The sequence below is a fragment of the Carcharhinus amblyrhynchos genome, chromosome 12, assembly GCF_965287045.1.
Source record: "Carcharhinus amblyrhynchos chromosome 12, sCarAmb.v2.hapA, whole genome shotgun sequence".
NCBI classification, from domain to species: domain Eukaryota; kingdom Metazoa; phylum Chordata; class Chondrichthyes; order Carcharhiniformes; family Carcharhinidae; genus Carcharhinus; species Carcharhinus amblyrhynchos.
The window spans coordinates 1,379,144-1,401,072 of NC_137335.1; the positions used below are offsets into that span (position 1 = coordinate 1,379,144).

Here is a 21,929-nt window from a genome sequence, read left to right on the forward strand (position 1 = left end):
GGGTGTCGAAATTTGCTGATGACACCAAGATAGGGGGAACGGCAAATTGTGCGGAGGGTGTGGAGAGTCTGCAGAAGGATCTAGATAGGCTGGGCGAATGGGCCAGGAAATGGCAAATGGAATTTAATGTTGGCAAGTGCGAGGTTGTCCACTTTGGTAGGAATAATGGTAGGAAGGACTATTACTTACGGGGCGAAAAACTGCAGCAGGCGACGGTGCAGAGGGACCTCGGGGTCCTTGTGCATGAGTCGCAAAAACCCAGCTTGCAGGTGCAGCAGGTGGTCAGGAAGGCAAATGGGATGCTGGCCTTCATAGCGAGGGGGATTGAATATAAAAGTAGGGAGGTCTTGCAGCTGTATAGGGCATTGGTGAGGCCGCAGCTGGAGTACTGTGTGCAGTTTTGGGCGCTGCACCTGCGCAAAGATATTTTGGCCTTGGAGGGAGTGCGGAGGAGGTTTACTAGGCTGATACCGGAGTTGAGGGGGTTGAGCTATGAGGAGAGGCTGAATAAACTGGGCTTGTACTCGTTAGAGTTTAGAAGAATGAGGGGAGATCTCATTGAGACATATAAGCTGATGAATGGGATGGATAGGATAGAGGTGGAGAGACTGTTCCCGCTTAAAAAAGACAGTAGGACTAGGGGGCACAGCCTCAAGATGAAAGGGGGGCGGTTTTGAACAGAGTTGAGGAGGAACTTCTTCACTCAAAGGGTGGTGAATCTCTGGAATTCTCTGCCCGTTGAAGTGGTGGAGGCTGCCTCGCTAAATATTTTTAAGACGCGGGTTGATGGGTTTTTGATAAGAGAGGGGATTAAGGGTTATGGGGAGAAAGCGGGAAAGTGGAACTGAGCAGCGACAAATCAGCCATGATCTTATTGAATGGCGGGGCAGGCTTGAAGGGCTAGATGGCCTACTCCTGCTCCTATTTCTTATGTTCTTATGTATATTTTTAGGTATTGTCTAGAAAACCTTGCTTTCCTTTATTTCACAACACTGTCCTGATCACAAAGTGCCATATCATCACTTTGACTCGTGTATGAAATTTCTTCAGGTGTGTAGTCAAGGTGCCACTTGGCGATGGAAACTCAAAGTCCTTGCAACTGCTGAAGTGACCTAAGCTGGTGGGGTGGGTTGGGGGGAACTCAGTGGATGTTAATAATGGAGGTGTTAGAATTTAAAAATGTGCTCGTAGAATTCAAGAAAAGGTAAATGAAGAGATATGCATTTGTGATGATTTATGATTTAGTGACTGTTAGACATGGGTGCAAGGTGGTCACAACTGGGAGTTAAATATCCAGGTGTATTGGATATTTGGAAGGGCAGAAAGGAAGGTAAGGGAGGTGGTGTAGCTCTGATATTTAAGGATGACATCAGGGTGGTAGTGAGAGATGATAGACATTCTAAGGGAAAAAAATTGAATCCATTTGGGAAGAAATTAGAAATAATGAGGAAAAAAATCATTGGACATAGTTTGCAGGGCAAGCAATAAACAAGGAAATAATTGCCAAACCATTTTTACATGCATCAGTTATGGAGGATTTTAATCTACATGTTAATTAGTCATCAGGTTGGTCAAGATAGCCTTGAGGTGTTAATAGAATGTAGCTGTGATGATTCCTTGAACAATACGTAATGGAACCTGTGAGGCAGCAAGCTATCTGAGATCTGATCCTGTGTAATGACAGTAAGAAGTCTCACAACATCAGGTTACAGTCCAACTGGTTTATTTGGTAGCACAAGCTTTGAGTGTCACTCCTTCAAGTGAGTGGGAGTTGTGTTCACAAACATGGCATATATAGACATAAACTCAATTTACAAAAGAATGGTTGGAATGCAAGTCTACAGTTAATCAAGTCTTAAAGGTACAGACAAGTGAGTGGAGTGTTAAGCACAGGTTAAAGAGATGGGTATTGTCTCCAGACAGAGCAGTTAGTGAGATTTTGCAAGCCCAGGCAAGTTGGGGGTACAGATAGTGTGACATGAACCCAAATCCTGATTGTGGCTGTCCTCATGTGCAGAACTTGGCTATCAGTCTCTGCTCAACAACTCTGCGTTGTCATGTGTTGTAAAGGCTGCCTTGGTAAGCTTTGGGAACACAACTCACCTGAAGGAGTGACACTCCAAAAGCTCGTGCTACCACATAAACCTACTGGACTTTAATCTAGTGTTGAGAGACTTCTGCCTGTGCTTACCCCAGTCCAACACTAGCATCTCCACTGTGTAATGAGACAGGAATAAGTAATGATTTTACAGTTAGGAATCCTCTTGGAAGGAGTGATCACAGTATGATTGAACTTAAAATACAGGTGGACGGTAAGAAGGTAAAATCCAAAATCAAATCTTGTGCTTAAACAAAGGAGACTACAATGGGATGAGAGAAGAGTTGACAAAGGTAAACTGGGAGCAAAGACTTTATGATGGGACAGGTGAGGAAGAATGGAGGACTTTTAAAGTGATTTTTCACAATGCTCAGTGAAAAGGAAGGACTGTAGGAAAAAGGCTAATCAGGCATGGATATCTATGGAAATAAAGGAGGGTATCAAATTGAAAGAAAATGCATACAAAGTGGCAAAGATTAGTAGGAAACTAGCAGATTGGGAAATCTTTATAGCTTTCTTATGAGGCACTCTATTGACTTTTAAAGAAAAGTAACAGATTATGAGAAACTAGCTCAATATTTAAAAAAGAGTCAAAAGTTTCTTTTAAAGAGTGGCTAAGGTAAACACTGGTCCTTTAGAGGATCAGAAGGGGGAATTTTAATGAGGAAGTGGCTGAGGTATTGAGTGGGTATTTTGCATCAGTCATCACAGTGCAGAGGGACCTGGGTGTCCTTGTGCATGAATTGCAAAAAGTTGGTTTGCAGGTGTAGCAGATAATTAGGAAGACAAATGCAATTTTTCCTTCATTGTATTTAAATTCCAACCCTGTAATAGAGGTCATGTTGCTGTTGTATAAGGGACTGACAAAGCCACACCTGGAGTACTGTGTACAGTTTTTGGTCTTGTTTGAGAAAGGATATACTGGCACTAGAGGGGGTGCAGAGGAGATTCAATAGGTTGATTCCAGAGTTGAGGGGCTGGCTTATGAGGTGAGACTAAGTAAACTGAGACTATACTCATTGGCATGAGGAAGAATCTTATAGAAACATTTAAAATTATGAAGGGAATAAAGAAGAAGCAGAGGTTGTTTCCACTACAGGTGAAACTCGAACTAGGGGCATAGCCTCAAAATAACAGGCAGCAGATTTAGGACAGTTGAGAGAGAACTTCTGTGAATCTATGGAATTTCCTGCCCAGTGAAGAAGTTGAGGCTACCTCATTGAATGTTTTTAAGGCAAGGATTGATAATCTAAGAGCAGGCGGATAAGTGGAATCCATGAAAAGATCAGCCATGATCTTATTGAATGGTGGAGCAGGCTCAAGGGGCCAAATGGCCTACTCTTCCTTCTAGTTCTTATGACAGAGGACAGGTGTGTGATCACCCAGCCTAATGGAATCTGGTGGGGGACATACCTGTCAAAGTTGTTCTGGCTTAGATACCCTATATACCGTAGTCCTAATATGTATGGTGGTCCTAGTCTGAGCCTTCCCTGTACTCTGAGGGCAAGTTATTCTGTTTTTAACAGGTTAGATGTCAGCAGCATACCTGTGTGGTAAACCACAGTCACTAGTAGCACTCCCACCTCCACAGCTGAATGTTTTTGGTTTGAGCTTCCTTCAGACAATCCCATGAGCTGACACATTTGTGTCAATGCTGGCTCCGTTAGTAAATTCCAATAAGCAACACGGGTCAAAAAAGTTAATGGTCTGATCCCTGCTGTGTGGATTTAGCACATCTTAAGTCAGGATGGCAGTGGGTCAGTACAATTATCTCCAAATCCTTGAACTAGGGAAGGGTAAAATTGGTTTAGGGCTCTGTCCCTTTTTGCTCTCTGCATCTGTCAGGATCTCCACTTCTCTGCAATACCCAGAGGTCCCTTCTGAAAATTGTGTATATCTATGATTACATGTTCATATTTCAGTTATCAGACACAAGGTATATATGCAAAACATTACAACTTATCTCTTCTCTCTACAAGATGCTGACTAACACTGTCCATTCCTATATTTCTGATATCCAGCATTTGTAATTTTTCCTTACTATACATGTAGCAGTATTCATTGCAGATACTATATTTTCACACTATGGATTTGAATGTACTGTACTATAATTTGTTCCTTACAAGACAGCGTAACCACATTTTCATATGAAGACTTCAAATGTCATACAATAGTGACCACAATCAAAATATTAACCAAGTTTGATGACATCATATACCCTAAAATATTAAGTCAGTATATCCAAAGTAGCTGATTTCCATAGTGAGGATGTTTGCTGGAGTCCCTTGTGCATATGATGATGGTAAATTTATAAAATATTTCCTGTTATTTAGAAATTTGTAATAACAGCAACAGGGAATGCAAGAATTTTGAGAAATGAAGTAATCTTGATCTTATGTAGATTTTTAGCATCAATTTATGCATTCTAAACTCAAATCCTCTTAACGTACAAAGCAAAGAAAAATGCTATGCACGAAGGATTATACACCACTGATTGATGTTAGATTAATCCCTCATACAGGCCATCATCAGTTTCCACAGAAGCCATGAGTGAAATGGACAAAAGCAGTTCTCCCAGATAAAATGCGTGTTGTGTATAAAGTCAAGGTATTGCCACAAACTGTTTGTCAAAATGCAATAAGAATTTACTACAGTCAACAAAAGGTTGATTTTTCAATATAACCCAAATTTGAATTAAAGACCAAGGAACAATGATATTCCTATGAACATCCTGGTTTCTAAACACATTACATTTTATTGTAAATATTTTATTTAAGCAATGTAAATAATATTATGGACAAATAAAAGAAAAATGGACACATACAAATTTCTCCATGTTTGATGTCTCAGTTAATTAAACTCTGTCCTTTATGAACTTTGATAATATCACAAACATTTGGATACAAAAATTAGGAGTGCCTTTTTAATTGTGGAGCTAAATATTGCAAATACTATTTGGTGGCTATAGGGAGATGTTACTGAAAAGTAATTCAGCAGCAGCAACATAATTAAATAATATAATCAATAGTTTGCTTTTTACCTACAGTATGCAAGTTTACATAATACATTTTTTTTAAAATGACAAATTCTTTAAATTGACCTGTTTGCCATCAAAATATCTTTGCAGGATAGTAACTAAATCATCTTGTCATCCTTTGGAGCTGGGGCAACTCTTTCTTAATTCTTGTTTTATGATTAAACATTGGAAAAAGCATTTTAATAGATGAGGATAATAGTAATTAAAACCATTGCACTTCCTTCAGATACTGTGCCATTTATAAACCACTTATTTTAAAGTCACTACTAATTCTGTCAATATAAAATTGCTAGTCACACTAGCCCAAAATGTACCACTTTCAGAGTGCTGCTGTTTTCAAGTTCCTGTAGAGGAAGAATACATTTTTAATAGTATGAAAACCACAAAAGAATTATATATTAGCTGGCAATTATTAATAATAATTTAAGAACTTCCTAATATTAACATTTATGTTAATATGAAGATGTGCCCAACCAATCCACATTGCTCACTTGAATTTACTGAAGGTGGCTGAATGGATTCAAATGTTTGTGCTTCGCTAAGGTAATTAGGCTAGAGTTCAGTTGCAGCTCAGTCTTGGCCAGTATGTGTAATGCAATGTGTTTGGAAGAACAGATCTATGCTTTGCACTGGACTGGTGTGTTTGTAATATTGGACTCATAGCTACTTGCTTACAACATTTGAACCATTTAAAAAATATTAGCCTGGAGTTACACTGAGGTCATTGGGATTTTAAAACCAGTGTAAGGTAGCCTATAGGAGAAGGGGGGGGGTGTTCCATACAATTTGGGTCAGGGTGCCTGGGAGACAGCTCAGGGATGAACTGAGTTACACTGCCACCCTTGTCAGGGTACATCTAAAACAGTTTTGCATTGATATGGAAGTGACAATGATTGCCGTCTATAAATGTAACACTTTTTGTTTCTGAAGGAGACTTTTGTTAACTTTACTTTTTTTTTGACACAATCCATCAGTTCAACATCATCAGGGCAGCTTCGTCAGTCATTTGTCATTTTTCCATAAACACAGATTCCAAATGTAAACAGAGCAAAAATAACATTAGAAATTCATTTTAGACATTTTTTCAAACAAATACATGTTGGTAACTGTGCACCTGGCCAAAACCCATCCAAAAAAACCCATTTGACTCTAGAAATAAGATATTCAACTGACTATACTATCAATTCTGATCCAAACAACTGTTTACAGTTTAAGGATATGGTAGCAATAGTAGTCCATTTAGCCTTTTTAAGTAAATATGTGAATGTAATAAACAAAGTTCACAAGTGACACCACATTTAAACAATGGATAGAACTGTATAATAAGTTAATTATATATCTTAGTGGGATCTGTATATGGTTGCTGAGAAGCTATTGAAAAGTGTTAAAAATAAAAGGGTGTTCAGATAAATAGCAGCCCTAAGTGCAAAAGATAAGGCTGAGGTATTTGCTAATAGTTTTCAGCCAGAAACGCAGAGTAGATGATCCATCTCTGCCTCCTCCAAAAGTCCCCAGCATCACAGATGCCAGTCTTCAATCAATTCAATTCACTCCACACAGTATTGAGAAATGGCTGAAGGCACTGGATATTGCAAAGGCAACAGGCTGTGACAATATTCCAGCAACAGTACTGAAGACTTGTGCTCCAGAACTTGCTCCAGCCCGAGCCAAGCTGTTCCAGTACAGCTACAGCATTGACATTTACCCAGCAATGTGGAAAATTGCCCAGGTATTTTTGTGTACACAAAAAGCCAGGCAAATCCAACCCAGCCAATTACTACCCCACCAGTTAATTCTCGATCATCAGTAAAGTAGTGGAAGGGGTCTTCTACAGTACCATCAAGCAGCAGTTGCTTAATAATAACTTGCTTATTTACATTCAGCTTGGGTTCCGCCAGGGTCACCCAATTCCTGAACTCATTATAGCCCTTGTTCAAACATGAACTAAAGAGGTAAAGGGGAGAGTGAATGTCCTTAATATCAAGGCTGCATTTGACCGAGTAAGGCATCAAAGAATTCTAGCAAAACCGGAGTCAGTGGAAATCAAGAGGGAAGCTGTCTGCTGGCTGAAGTCATGCCTATCACAAAGGAAAATGGTTGTGGTAGTTGAAGGTCAATCACCTCAACTCCAGGAAATCATTGCAGGAATTTCTCAGGGTAGTGTCTGAGGCCCAACCATCGTCAGCGGCTTCATCAATGACCTTCCCTCCAGCATGATCCCTGGTTATGGAGGGATTTACTTATGAGGAAAGGTTACACACGTTGGGCCTTTACTCGTTGAAGTTTAGAAAAATGAGAGTTGATTGCATTGAAACACAGAATTCTTACAGGGCTTGTCAGGGTAAACGCTGAGAGAATGCTTTCCCCTCATCAGAGAGTCTGGAACTGGAAGACAGTCCAGAATAAAGCAGCGCCACTGTAAGACTGAGATGAGGAGGAATTTCTTCCCTCAGATGATTGGGTGTCTTTGGAACCCCTTGCCACAGAGAGCTGCAGGGGCAGAGACCTTATGCATATTTAAGGCTGAAATACATCTTTGAGCATTAAGGGAATCAAAGGTTATGGAGAAAGGGTAGGAAAGTGGACAGGAGGAATGTCAGATCAGCCATGAGTTGGGGCAGCAAGGTGGCACAGTGGTTAGCAGCTCTGCCTCATAGCACCAGGGATCTGGGTTCGATTCACAGCTTGGGTCACTGTCTGTGCAGTCTGCACATTCTCCCTGTTCTGTGTGGGTTTCCTCTGGGTGCTCCGGTTTCCTCCCACAGTCTGAAAGACGTGCCGGTTAGGTGCATTGGCCATGCTAAATTCTCCTGCAGGTGCCAGAGTGTGGCAATGATGGCATTTTCACAGTAGCTTCACTGCAGTGTTAATGTAAGCCTACTTCTGACAATAATAAACAAACTAAAACCACTGACCAAAAGCTGAACTGCACCAGCCCTGTAAATGTTGTGGCGACCAGAGCAGATCAGAGGCTAGGAATCCTGTAGCAAAAGCACATCTCCTGACTCCCCAAAGCCTGCCCACATTCTAAAAGGGAAAAGCCAGCAGCATGATGGAATACTCTCCTCTTGTCCAGATGAGTGCAGCTTCAATAACACTCAAAAAGCTTGACACCATCCAAGAGCATAAGAACATAAGAAATAGGAGCAGGAGTCGGCCATCTAGCCCTTCGAGCCTGCCCTGCCATTCAATAAGATCATGGCTGATCTGTCGTGGCTCAGTTCCACTTTCCCGCCCTCTCCCCATAACCCTTAATCCCCTCTCTTATCAAAAACCCATCAACCCGCGTCTTAAAAATATTTAGCGAGGCAGCCTCCACCACTTCAACGGGCAGAGAATTCCAGAGATTCACCACCCTTTGAGTGAAGAAGTTCCTCCTCAACTCCGTTCTAAACTGCCCCCCCCCCTTTATCTTGAGGCTGTGCCCTCTAGTCCTACTGTCTTTTTTGAGCGGGAAGAGTCTTTCCACCTCTATCCTATCCATCCCATTCATCATCTTATACGTCTCAATGAGATCTCCCCTCATTCTTCTAAACTCTAACGAGTACAAGCCCAGTTTATTCAGCCTCTCCTCATAGCTCAACCCCCTCAACTCCGGTATCAGCCTAGTAAACCTCCTCTGCACTCCCTCCAAGGCCAAAATATCTTTGCGCAGGTGCGGCGCCCAAAACTGCACACAGTACTCCAGCTGCGGCCTCACCAATGCCCTATACAGCTGCAGCAAGACCTCCCTACTTTTATATTCAATTCCCCTCGCTATGAAGGCCAGCATCCCATTCGCCTTCCTGACCACATGCTGCACCTGCAAGGTGGGTTTTTGCGACTCATGCACAAGGACCCCGAGGTCCCTCTGCACCGTTGCCTGCTGCAGTTTTTCTCCCCGTAAGTAATAGTCCTTCCTACCATTCTTCCTACCAAAGTGGACCACCTCACATTTGCCAACATTAAATTCCATTTGCCATTTCCTGGCCCATTCACCCAGCCTATCTAGATCCTTCTGTAGACTCTCCACACCCTCCGCAAAGACAAAGCATTCTTTTGATTGGCATCCCTTCCACAAACATTCACTCCCTCCACAACCAATGCACTCTTGCAGTAGTGTGTACACTCACAAAATGCACTGCACTGTTTAGGCGGCACCATCCAAACCCAGGACCACTACCATCCAGGCAGGAGAAGAGCTGCAGATGCATGGGAATAGCACCACCTGGAAGTTCCCCCTCAGGCCATACACCATCCTGACTTGGAAACAAATCGCTGTTCCTTCCCTGTCACTGGATCAAAATGCTGGTACTCCCTCCCTAACAGCACTGTGCGTGTACCTACATCACATAGTTGGTAGCAGTTCAAGAAGACAGCTCAGCACCACCTTCTCAAGATATGGAAGGATGCACAATAAATGTTGGCCAGCCAGCAACGCCCATATACCATGAATGGAAAAAACACTGATGTTCATGGGCCCCATGGAAATATCACAATTGCATTCCGTTAGTAAACTGAAAAGATTCACCTTTCCACATGAGACAATTTTCTCCCATTCAGCTGCTGATGAACCTGCAATAATTTAATAGAATCTCTGCAGTGCAGAAGGAGGCCATTCAGCCCATGGAGTCTCTGACAGAGCAACTTGCCCAAGCCTATCCCCTACCTAACCCCCGTAACCCCACACATTTACCCCACTACTCCCCCAGCCTACACTAAGGGGCAATTTAGCATGGCCATTCATTTAAACTGCACATCTTTGGAGCATGGAAGGAAACTGGAGCACTCGGAGGAAATCCACACAGGCACGGGGAGAATGCAGACTCTGCACAGACAGTGACCCAAGCGATGGAATTGAACCTGAGTTCCTGGCGCTGTGAGGCAGCAGTGCTAACCACTGTGCCACCCCAGCCTTTATATATTAAATTATTTTCATGCATATGCACAAAAGGAAAAAAAAGACATACCTGTGGTTCTTCTCCATCAAGAGAGTTCCCTTAAAAATATATAATATAGTATTTGCTTTTACACGCATTATTTTAATATACAGAATCATGCACATCAAGTATCATTCATTGCTTAGTGGTTACAATATTTAAGAACAATATGCATTAGTTTTAATAAAGACTAAAGGTGATACTTAAATTGAATGGATTGCAATTGAGGTTATTGTGGTGTTATTAAAATGCCAGTGATATGATTCATTGGAGTGTAAAATAATATTACTTAGTTCAAAAATAAAGTTGCAGAGCAATTAAAAGCCCAGAGAACATTTGAAAATATTTAAGTTCCAGGTTGATAAATATATTCTAAATATATATATTTGTGACTATTTCTAAAGAATTTAGAATTTACTGAATAGCAACATTTTTAAGTTCTCACTTTTTTTTGCATCTTTCAAATATCTACTTGTAAACTCTTCAGGTGAGACATGTTTGTTTACTAACCTTTTGTTGCCCATTTTTATATCAGTCAAAGTCTCTTACCTGCTTGGGTCCAGGCCAAAGGGTCATCTATCAAAGCTGCGGCATAGGCAGTGAACCCGAGTTCACTCTCTATGTCACCTGTCATGTTATGGCAAGAAGACCTGAATAGGAGACAGTCAGAAAATAGTACTAGAGTCAGTCTTATTTATTGACATCAGCTGAAGTATATAGCTGCCTAAATAATTCACCATTCCAAAACTGTGCTCCTTTTCATCCTAAGGCTGTTTACATATTAAGCACTGCACTCTTTGAAATGTCTGTTACCCTTGTGATTTTTTCAATGGGTGCCCAGTTGCTATTTAGCCTTGGGTTCTCATGTTTCAAATAGCTTTAGGTTTTGTCAAAAAATAATGGGTAGAGGTTTTAATTATTATAGATGAATGGAATGTGCATAAAAATAATTTTATAAAGCAGCAACCAGAGACTGGAAGGTCAATAAACTTCACTCCATCTCACAGATCCTTTCTACTTCGATATCAAAGACTTCATGGTAACAGTGCATTTCTAAACTAAGACTACAGAGAAGTTGAAATTTTGAAAGCGGTACAGAAACACACTGACATGCATCGTGACCACATGGGGCTGTTTGTCTCCAGTATGCTGCCTAGTGGAATTTACAGGCACAAGTGTTTAATAATTACGTCCTGATAAATTTCAGAAATTTTCCCAACTCTCATTAAATGATTTAATGTTAGAATAGAATCCTACAGTGGAGAAGAAAGCCATCTGGCCCATTGAGTCTGCACCAACCATAATCCCACTTAGGCCGTATCCCCATAACTCCACATATTTACCCTGCTAATCCCCCTGATACTAAGGGGCAACTTAGCATGGCCAATCCACATTTTTGGACTGTGGAAGGAAACCGGAGCACCCAGAGGAAATCCACGCAGACACGGGGAGAACATGCAAACGCCACATGGACAGTAACCCAAAACCAGAACTGAACTCCAGGTCCCTGACGCTGTGAGGCAGCAGTGCTAATCACTGTGTCACCATGCCATTCTAAGTACATAACTGAACATACATAGCACCAGTATTTAGCAATATAAATAGTCTGATAATGGATGCTTTTAAAATTTATTTAAAAACTGAAAGTTTGGTACCTTAATGGTGCAATCCACACTTCCTGCTACATAAACAGAAATCCTACATACTTAGCTCACCATTAACCATTTATAAATGGAAGCTAACAAAATAGAAAATAAGTGAACATTTTTATTTGACATGGCAGTCTTTAAATAAATAATATATCTATAGACATTTACAGCATAGAAAGAAGCCATTCGGCTGACCGTGTCCACTCAGGTTAACAAAGATCTGACTACACTAATCCCATTTTCCCATAGCCCTGCAAGTTACTACAGCACAAGTGAATATCTTGACACTTAAATATTACAAGAGTTTCTGACTCGACCTCCCTGACAGGCAGTGAGCTCCAGACTCCCATCACCCTCAGTGAAAAAAATTTCTCCTCAACTCCTCTCTTAGCCTTCTACCCCTTTCCTTCAATCTCTGCCCCCTGATTATTGACCCCTCCACTAATGGAAAAAAAGTGCCTTCCCATCCACCTTCTCAGATTCCTTCTCAAACTTCATTCCTTCAATCAAAACACTCCTAGTCGATTCAATCTTTCCTCATAGCTCAGTTCTTCCAGCCCAGGCAGCATTCTGGTAAATCTCCTCTGCACCCACTCCAGTGCAATCACATCCTCCGTATAATGTGGTGACCAGAACCGTACATAGTACTCCAGTTGTAACCGAACCAGTGTTTTATATAGTTCCAGCATGAACCTCACTGCTCTTGTATTCTAAGCCTCAGCTAATAAAGGTAGGCATCCCATAAGCCTTCTTAACCACCTCATTAACTTGGTCTGTTATTCTCAGGAATCTATAGACATACATTCCAAGCAATTTCCAGGGTCCTAACATTTAGTGTAATTCTTTGCCTTATTAGCCTTCCTCAAGTGCATTACCTCACTTTTCCAGGTTGAATTCCATTTGCCACTGCTGTGCCCACCTGACCAGTCCATTGATACCTTCCTGCACTCTACAGCTATCCCCCTCACTATTTATTGATCTTGGTTGTAAAGAAGTTGTGAAATTCGAAAATGCAAGAAGGCAATGTCCCATTGCTAATATTTGTCTCAGGCTTTACAGGTTTCATTATAATAATTGTTAAACCAGTATTTTCAAATTGGTTTAAAATCCAAGACATGGGTTGATTCCTTGAAGAAGTGATATTCATAGCTTACACTTCAATCGAGATAAAAGTTGAAGTTTATTTATTAGTCACAAGGCTTACATTAACACTACAATGAAGTTACTGTGAAATTCCTCTAGTCACCACACTCCGGCACCTGTTTGGGTCAATGCACCTAACCAGCACCTCTTTCAGACTGTGGGAGGAAACCGGAGCACTTGAAGGAAACCCACACAGACACAGGGAGAATGTATAAACTCCACATAGACAGTGACCCAATCCAGAAGTCAAACCCAGGTCCCTGGTGCTGTGGGGCAGCAGTGCTAACCACTGTGCCACCATGCTGCCAGTATGCTGGCTTATTAGACATTCTTGTTTATTCAACAGCATTATCAAGTGGTTTTACAGCTGTTCCTTTCAACAACTTCACCAGAAGACATGAAATAAGCACTGGAAAGCTGAAAATTTCAAAACACTATAGTTTGTGAACATGATACAGAAATTCAAGCAGCGCGGGAATAGATCGCCACACCTGAATGGATCTGATGTGACACATAAGAACATAAGTAATAGGAGCAGGAGTGGGCCAACTAGCCCTTCGAGCCTGCCCCGCCATTCAATAAGATCATGGCTGATCTGTCGTGGCTCAGTTCCACATTCCCGCCCTCTCCCCATAACCCTTAATCCCCTCTCTTATCAAAAACCCATCAACCCGCATCTTAAAAATATTTAGCGAGGTAGCCTCCACCACTTCAACGGGCAGAGAATTCCAGAGATTCACCACCCTTTGAGTGAAGAAGTTCCTCCTCAACTCCGTTCTAAACCGCCCCCCTTTTATCTTGAGGCTGTGCCCCCTAGTCCTATCCTTTCTGAGCGGGAAGAGTCTCTCCACCTCTATCCTATCCATCCCATTCATCATCTTACACGTCTCAATGAGATCTCCCCTCATTCTTCTAAACTCTAACGAGTACAAGCCTAATTTATTCAGCCTCTCCTCATAGCTCAACCCCCTCAACTCCGGCATCAGCCTAGTAAACCTCCTCTGCACTCCCTCCAAGGCCAAAATATCCTTGCATAAGTACAGCGCCCAAAACTGCACACAGTACTCCAGCTGCGGCCTCACCAATGCCCTATACAGCCGCAGCAAGACCTCCCTACTTTTATATTCAATCCCCCTCGCGATGAAGGCCAGCATCCCATTTGCCTTCCTGACCACCTGCTGCACCTGCAGGCTGGGTTTTTGTGACTCATGCACAAGGACCCCGAGGTCCCTCTGCACTGTCGCCTGCTGCAGTTTTTCTCCACGTAAGTAATAATCCTTCCTACCATTATTCCTACCAAAGTGGACCACCTCGCACTTGCCAACATTAAATTCCCCTTAAAAGGGGATGGAAAGCACAAACAGGGGTTGGTTGAAATCAGGGAGGGTAGAGGCTGCCCCTTTAATGAGTGCCTTAGGCTATATGTAGGACCTGGTTTTCCAGCAGAGGGCCTCAAACAGGGCTGGACTCATCATTTCAATATTCACTCTCTGATGAGTGGGTCCTGGGTGCCTCTTTTTTATATAGCAAGATAACAGGCAGCAAGTTTCCTGTCCACCCTATGGGGCTGTTTGTCTCTGTGCACAGTAAGTAGTTTCACAACATCAGGTTAAAATTCAACAGGTTTATTTGGTACCACGAGCTTTCGGAGCGCTGTTCCTTCATCAGGTGAAGGGGCAACACTCCAAAAGCTTGTGCTGCCAAATAAACCTGTTGGACTTTAACCTGGTGTTATGAGACTACTTACTCTGCTTACCCCAGTCCAATGCCGGCATCTCCACATCACGTCTCCCTGCAGCGTGTGCTGCCTGATGGAATTTCGAGGCACAAGTGTTTGATAATCATGTCCTCAAATTTCAGAAATTTCCTCAGCTTACATTAAATGATCTAACATTAGTGTAACTGAACATACTTAGCACCAATATTTAGCAATATAAATGGCCTGATAAGGAATGCCTTTAAAAATTTATTTAAAAACAACTGAAAATTTGGTCCTCAGTGGTGCAATCCACACTCCCTGCTGCATAAACAGAAATCCTATATACTTAGTTCAGAAGCACCTACACCCTGATGTTCCTGATAGAGGAATTAAACATTTTCCTGCCCATACCTTAACCTTGCTGTTCTATTTCATTTGTTTTGAGCAGTATGTGTTGATGCCCTTTCCTTAGTGTTTGTGACTGGAATGAAGAACTGGATTTTGACTGATACGAAGCTTTGTTTTAACAGGCTGCTTGCTGACAAATGATAATGATCTGGTAGGAATAATGCTGTTTTTTATTGTTATCTTCAGTCTCTCTGTAAAGTGAAGCTTAGGAAATGCTGCTGTGATTTCTCCTCTTTGATTGTGAAGCGATTGTGCTCTTCATCAGCTTTCTCTCAGCCAAATAAAGCTTCAATAATGCTGCTGCTCCATCACCATAAGCTTTATTGGCTAGGCAGAAGAGACAATGAAACTTCATCTGAAACCAGATTAGGCTGGGAAAAAAAATGGAGGGATTGTTTTCTTCTCAGCCCCATTATCTTTGTTATAGCATCTTGATCGGCTTTCTAAGGCACTATTACTAATACTGCCCAGGGTTGTAAACTGCTTTTTTGGCAGTCAGATTGCTCTAACCCTCTTACTTTATGTTTTAAACCAGCTTAAGCTTGTTCGTCCTCTCTTTCAATGGGTTCTTTTAAATTGACTGAATTTGGTAGGATGGGGATAGATACATCAGAAAGCTGTATTTTCCAGAGTTTCACTACTTCTACAGTCATCCTTCTGAAAGCTTCACTTTTTGTAAAGCAATTTAAATGTATAAGGTGCGGTTTTGCAAGACATTGTAGTTTCAGGATTTGATATATAAGAAATGTTGTAATTATTCAGAAATTCTACATGCATCAGATTTATTTAGATAGTACATGGTTCTATTTAATCACAACAAATAAATCCTTAGGTATAAGACTCTAGTTAGCTACAAGTGCCTCATAGAAAGTAGAGCATCCTCACCCATACCCTGGGACTTGGTTGGTTTGATCTGAAAAGAGAAATGTTCTGTTTGAGATGTGCATTTCCTGTTGACTGAAAACTAATAGAGGGACAAACTGCCTTTGCGGATTCAACAAAGAAATCTGTGCAGTATTAGGGGCTTAAAGGAGGACCTTTTATGGGCATTCCTTTTTATTCAAAGTCTCTCTTGACCATTTAAAAAGATATTCAAGATGCCCAGTAACTTATTACATCAGAGATATAACATTAAGCCACCTTCCTCCAGACCACTGCAATGATGCCGCAGACAAGAGGAAAAACAGGGAATAGAGCTGTTTCAGGACAAACAGAAAAACAAAAACACTTCTTGCATTTCTCTCCAGGTATTTTACAGTGGGGAAAATGAAAAGAGGGAGAGTGTAAAGGTCACGGTGGGAGAGATGACTGAGGATCTGTTTAAGCTTCCGTGTTTTGAGAATGGAGCTTTTACAGTGCTTGCAGGACTCCTCGTCTGCCAGTATGTAAAGTGGGAGGGAACATGCTGGCTCCAGTAATGGGAAATGGATCAGAACAGATAAGAGAAATACGTGTAAGGTAGCACATAGGTAATAGTGATCCCAGCGTAGAGGTTTTAAGGTAAAAATTGGGAAGGACTCAAGTAAGACAAAGCCCAAAGAAATAAATTGGGAAAAAGCTGTTTTTAAACAGATCAGAATGGAAGTAGGGAAAATTAAACTGGAAAAATTTCCTGACAAACTTGAAGTAGAAACAGAAAGAAATCCCACAACATCACCTTAAAGTCCAACAAGTTTATTTGTAGCAAACGCCCCAGGCTTTCGGAACAGGCTGTCCCTTCGTCAGATGGCTGGGAGTTCTGATCACAAACAGGGCACCATACAAACAGAGCTTGCAAGATACAACATTGACATTGCAGCCCTGAGCGAAACTCGTCTTGCCAACATACGTCAATTGACTGAAACTAGAGGTGGATACACTTTTTTCTGGAGCGGTCATGGCAGCGATGAGCATCGTGATGCTGGAGTTGGATTTGCCGTCAGGAGTCACCTTGTGCACCTTGGCACAAAACCGCCCTACCTGGCGCTGCCTCATCCACAAAGGCTGTCAGGCTCATGAAGCAAGGTGTATTGCTGAAGTACAACTTAAGCGCAAGCTATGCAAGTCCAGAGCCAAAAGAAATCCCACAACACCAACTTAAAGTCCTAACAGGTTTGTTTGTAGCAGAAGCCGGAAGCTTTTGGACAGACTGTCCCTTCATCAGGTGGCTGGGAGTTCTGATCATAAACAGGGCACAAAGACACAAACTCAATTTACACGCATAATGATTGGAATGTGAGTCTTTACAGCTAATCAATTCTTAAAGGTACAGACAATGTGAGTGGAGAGAGCTTTAAGCACAGGTTAAAGAGATGTGTATTGCATCCAGACAGGAAAGTTAGTGAGATTTTGCAAGTCCAGGCAAGTTGTGGGGGTTACAGATAGTGTGACATGAACCCAAGATCCCGGTTGAGGCCATTCTCACGTGTGCAGAACTTGGCTATCAGTCTCTGCTCAGCGACTCTGCACTGTCGTGTGTTGTGAAGGCCGCCTTGGAGAACGCTTACTCGAAGATCAGAGGCTGAATGCCCGTGACCACTGAAGTGTTCCCCGACATGAAGAGAACAGTCTTGCCTGATGATTGTCAAGGGGTGTTAGAACATAGAACATAGAACATTACAGCGCAGAACAGGCCCTTCGGCCCACGATGTTGCGCCGACCAGTTACAAAAACAATGACCCACTAGCCTATACCAATCCCTTTTCGTCCATAAACCTATCCAGAGATCTCTTAAACGCCCCCAAACTAGACGCATCTACAACTGCAGCAGGCAGGGCATTCCAATCCCTCACCACCCGCTGGGTAAAGAACCTACCCCTGACATCCGTCCTGTAGCTACCCCCCCTTAATTTAAAGTCATGCCCCCTCGTGCTAGCTTTCTCCATCCGAGGAAAAAGGCTATCACTATCCACCCTATCTAAACCCCTAATCATCTTATATGTTTCAATAAGATCCCCTCTTAGCCGCCTTCTTCCCAACGAAAACAACCCTAGATCCCTCAGTCTCTCCTCATAGGACCTCCCCACCATACCAGGCAACATCCTAGTAAACCTCCTCTGCACCCTCTCCAACGCCTCCACATCCTTCTTGTAATGCGGGGACCAGAACTGCACACAGTACTCCAAGTGCGGCCGCACTAGAGTAGTGTACAGTTGCAACATTACACTGCGACTCCTAAATTCAATCCCCCTACCAATAAACGCCAAGACACCGTACGCCTTCTTGACAACCTTATCTACTTGATTCCCAACTTTCAGGGATCTATGTACACACACACCTAGATCCCTCTGTTCATCCACACTATTCAAAGTCCTCCCGTTAGCCCTATACTCGACACATCTGTTGCTCCTACCAAAGTGAATTACCTCACACTTCTCCGCATTAAATTCCATCCGCCACCTCTCGGCCCAGCTCTGCAACCTATCTAAGTCTCCCTGCAGACTATGACACCCTTCCTCACAATCTACCACACCTCCAACTTTGGTGTCATCAGCAAATTTACTAATCCACCCAACTATACCCTCATCCAGATCATTAATAAAAATTACAAACAACAGTGGCCCCAAAACAGATCCCTGAGGCACACCACTCGTAACTGCACTCCATGATGAATATTTACCATCCACCACCACCCTCTGTCTCCTATCTGATAGCCAATTCCTGATCCAACTTCCTAGATTACCCACAATCCCATACATCTGCATTTTCTGCAGAAGCCTACCATGGTGAACCTTATCGAACGCCTTACTAAAATCCATGTATACCACGTCAACTGCCTTACCCCCATCCACCTCTTTGGTCACCTTCTCAAAAAACTCAATAAGGTTAGTAAGGCACGACCTACCTGCTACAAAACCATGCTGACTATTTCTAATCAATTCATTACACTCCAAATAACTATAAATCCTATCCCTAATAATTTTTTCTAAAACCTTGCCCACAACAGAAGTAAGACTCACCGGTCTATAATTCCCGGCAAAGTCTCTGTTCCCCTTCTTAAACAATGGGACAACATTCGCTATCCTCCAATCCTCCGGGACTACACCAGAGACCAATGACGACCTGAAGATCTGAGCCAGAGGCTCTGCAATCACCTCTCTAGCCTCCCAGAGAATCCTAGGGTAGATCCCATCCGGACCAGGGGACTTATCTATTTTCAGCCCCTCAAGAATTTCCAGCACATCCTCTTTATCAACCGTAATACTTTCTATTTTACACCCCTGCGACCCAATGTCCTCCTCAGCTATATTCATGTCCCCCTGCGTGAACACCGAAGAGAAATATTGGTTCAATACTTCTCCAATCTCCTCCGGTTCCACACACAACTTCCCCCTGCTGTCTGTAACTGGCCCTAATCTTGCCCTGACCAACCTTCTGTTCTTGACATACTTATAGAACGCCTTAGGATTCTCCTTAATCCTATCAGCCAAAGTCTTCTCATGTCCTCTTTTAGCCCTTCTCAACTCACTCTTCAACTCCCTCCTAGCCAATCTAAAGCTTTCTAGTGCACTATCTGAGCCCTCCAATCTCATCCGAACATAAGCCTCCTTTTTCTTTTTAACCATCGACTCAACTCTTTTAGTGCACCACGGTTCCCTAGATCTACCAAATCCACCATGCCTGACAGGGACATACCTATCAAGGACTCGCAGTAGCTGCTCCTTGAAAAAATTCCACATTTCAGATGTTCCCAGTCCCTGCAATCCCCTAATCCAATCCATGCTTCCTAATTCACTCCTGATAGCCTCATAATCGCCCTTACCCCAGCTAAAATTGCTGACCCGAGGTTCACGCCTATCTCTTCCCATCACTAAGGTGAACGTAACCGAATTGTGGTCACTATCACCAAAATGCACACCAACTTCCAAGTCTAGCACCTGGTCTGGCTCATTTCCCAGCACCAAATCCAATATAGCCTCACCTCTAGTTGGCCTGTCTACATACTGAGACAAAAAACCTTCCTGCACGCTTTGTACAAACACTGACCCCTCTAGCGAGCTAGAACTATAGCAACTCCAATCAATATTCGTAAAGTTAAAGTCCCCCATAACAATTACCCTATTACTTTCACTCCTAACCCGGATTGTCTCCGCAATCCTTTCCTCAACCTCTCTAGAACTTTTAGGAGGTCTATAAAAGACTCCCAACAGGGTGACCTCTCCTCTCCTATTTCTAATCTCCGCCCATACTACCTCAACTGACAAGTCCTCATCAAACTTTCTCTCCGACACTGTGATACAGTCCTTGACTAGCAATGCTACCCCACCCCCCCTTCTACCTTCTTCTCTACTCCGACTAAAGCATTTGTACCCCGGAACCTGCAACATCCATTCCTGACCCTGCTCTATCCAAGTCTCAGAAATGGCCACAACATCAAAGTCCCAGGTACTGATCCACGCTGCAAGTTCATCCACTTTATTGCGAATACTCCTCGCATTAAAGTACACGCATTTCAAACCCTGCTCCGCCCCACCCCCACTATGCCGTGCCTTGCATTCCCCAACTATGCCCCCCTCACTTTCACCCCCTTTCCTCACTATCCCTCCCCCCCTCCGAATCAGTTTAAACCTTCCTGCATCGCTTTTGCAAATTTACCCCCCAGGATATTGATTCCCCTCTGGTTCAGGTGTAGACCATCCCTCTTATAGAGGTCCCACCTTCCCCAGAATGAGCCCCAATTGCTCAAGTACCTGAACCCCTCCCTCCTGCACCATCCCCTCAGCCACGAGTTCAAACTTTCCCTCTCCCTATTCCTCTCTAATCTATCCCGTGGCACAGGCAAGAGTCCAGATATAACTACTCTTTCTGACTTCATTGATCCGTTGTTGTAACTTCTGCATGGTCTCCCATCTTCCTGTTGTAAGGCTTTGACCCAGCAATAGTGAAGTAACAGAGATATTGTGTGGCTTGGAGGGGAAATTGCAGTGGTCATGTTCCCATATGTCAGCTGCCCTCGTCATTCTGGGTGGTAGAGGCTGAGGGTTTGGAAGGAGACTTGATTTAATTGCTGCAGTGCATCTTGCGTATATGGTTTATCAGTGGTGGAGAGAGTGAATGTTTAAAGATTGGATGCTAATCGAGTGGGTTGTTTTGCCCTGGATGGAATATTGAACAGGAAGGAGAGTGGGTTAATTTTTGCAGCACTAATATCTTCTTTCACCACTAGCCTGTGAACACAGGGTTCGTTTCCCTTTTTATAAGAGGATGTGAATTTCCCAATCCTTCAGTTTTGGTGCAATCCAATTTTTGTTAATAACCCCAGAGCAAAATCAAGATGGGATGAACTCAAAGCGTTGATTCGTTTACACACACTCAAAACATGAAAGGAGATCACAACGTTACCCCCACAATCAGATAATAAAGAGAGAGATGAAGAAAAGATAGATTTATGGTGCAGAGAGATTATTTCATATGGCTTTCAGAATCCAATAAGGTATTCCTTCACAGAGATCAGTGGGCTGAAAAATTTTCAGGTGCTGTTGACCTCACACAGGGAGATTGATTAGCACGCTGAGATGAATCAGGCTTGTAGGTAATGGCACAGAATTTCCAGCAGAAGCGGTGTGGATTGGGGCCAAGTGTTTAACCTGGGCAGAGCTCCTGTATTGTGAGATTGCCAATTAGACAGGAAACAGCAGACTTATCTATGCAGTTCAGCAAGGCAATATTATTTGTCCCACAAGCTAGAAGCCCACATTACATGACTTCCTACTTCTCCACCTGGCCTTTGACAAAGGATGTGTATCCATCATTTGGGTTCTGAAGACTGTTAATTGCATCAACCATTAGGAATTGAAAGGAAGCTTGCAGGTCCTTTGTCTTAGCAGACACCATCTCAGCCTGGGTTAAGTACAGATGACCTTTGTATAGCTCTCTATGAATTTGGGCTGTACAGTTAATGGCTCCTCTGCGATAACAAGGTTCCAGCTTTCTTAAATCTGCCAGCTGGCTTCTTTTGTTCAGGGGTCACAGGCACACATGGGTTCAGTCACTTTAA

The 21,929-nt window shown here is 42.7% G+C and overlaps 1 protein-coding gene across 5 annotated transcripts in view; it reads right to left on the reverse strand.

Moving 5' to 3' along the window:
- Window positions 1–4,737: 4,737 nt before the first annotated feature.
- wdpcp (WD repeat containing planar cell polarity effector) overlaps window positions 4,738–21,929 on the reverse strand; it is a 130,936-nt gene continuing 113,744 nt past the window's right edge. For 3 of the 5 annotated variants that reach the window (XM_080199956.1, XM_080199958.1, XM_080199959.1), the window contains exons 16-18: window positions 10,604–10,704; window positions 10,085–10,113; window positions 4,739–5,479 (exon numbers count right to left, since the gene is read on the reverse strand). In XM_080199956.1, the coding sequence (XP_080056082.1) occupies window positions 5,429–5,479; window positions 10,085–10,113; window positions 10,604–10,704 (181 nt within the window). In that variant the 3' untranslated portion in view covers window positions 4,739–5,428. Of the gene's footprint in view, window positions 5,480–10,084; window positions 10,114–10,603; window positions 10,705–21,929 lie in introns of all 5 variants that reach the window. The other 2 variants (XM_080199954.1, XM_080199955.1) reach the window with 1 other exon arrangement.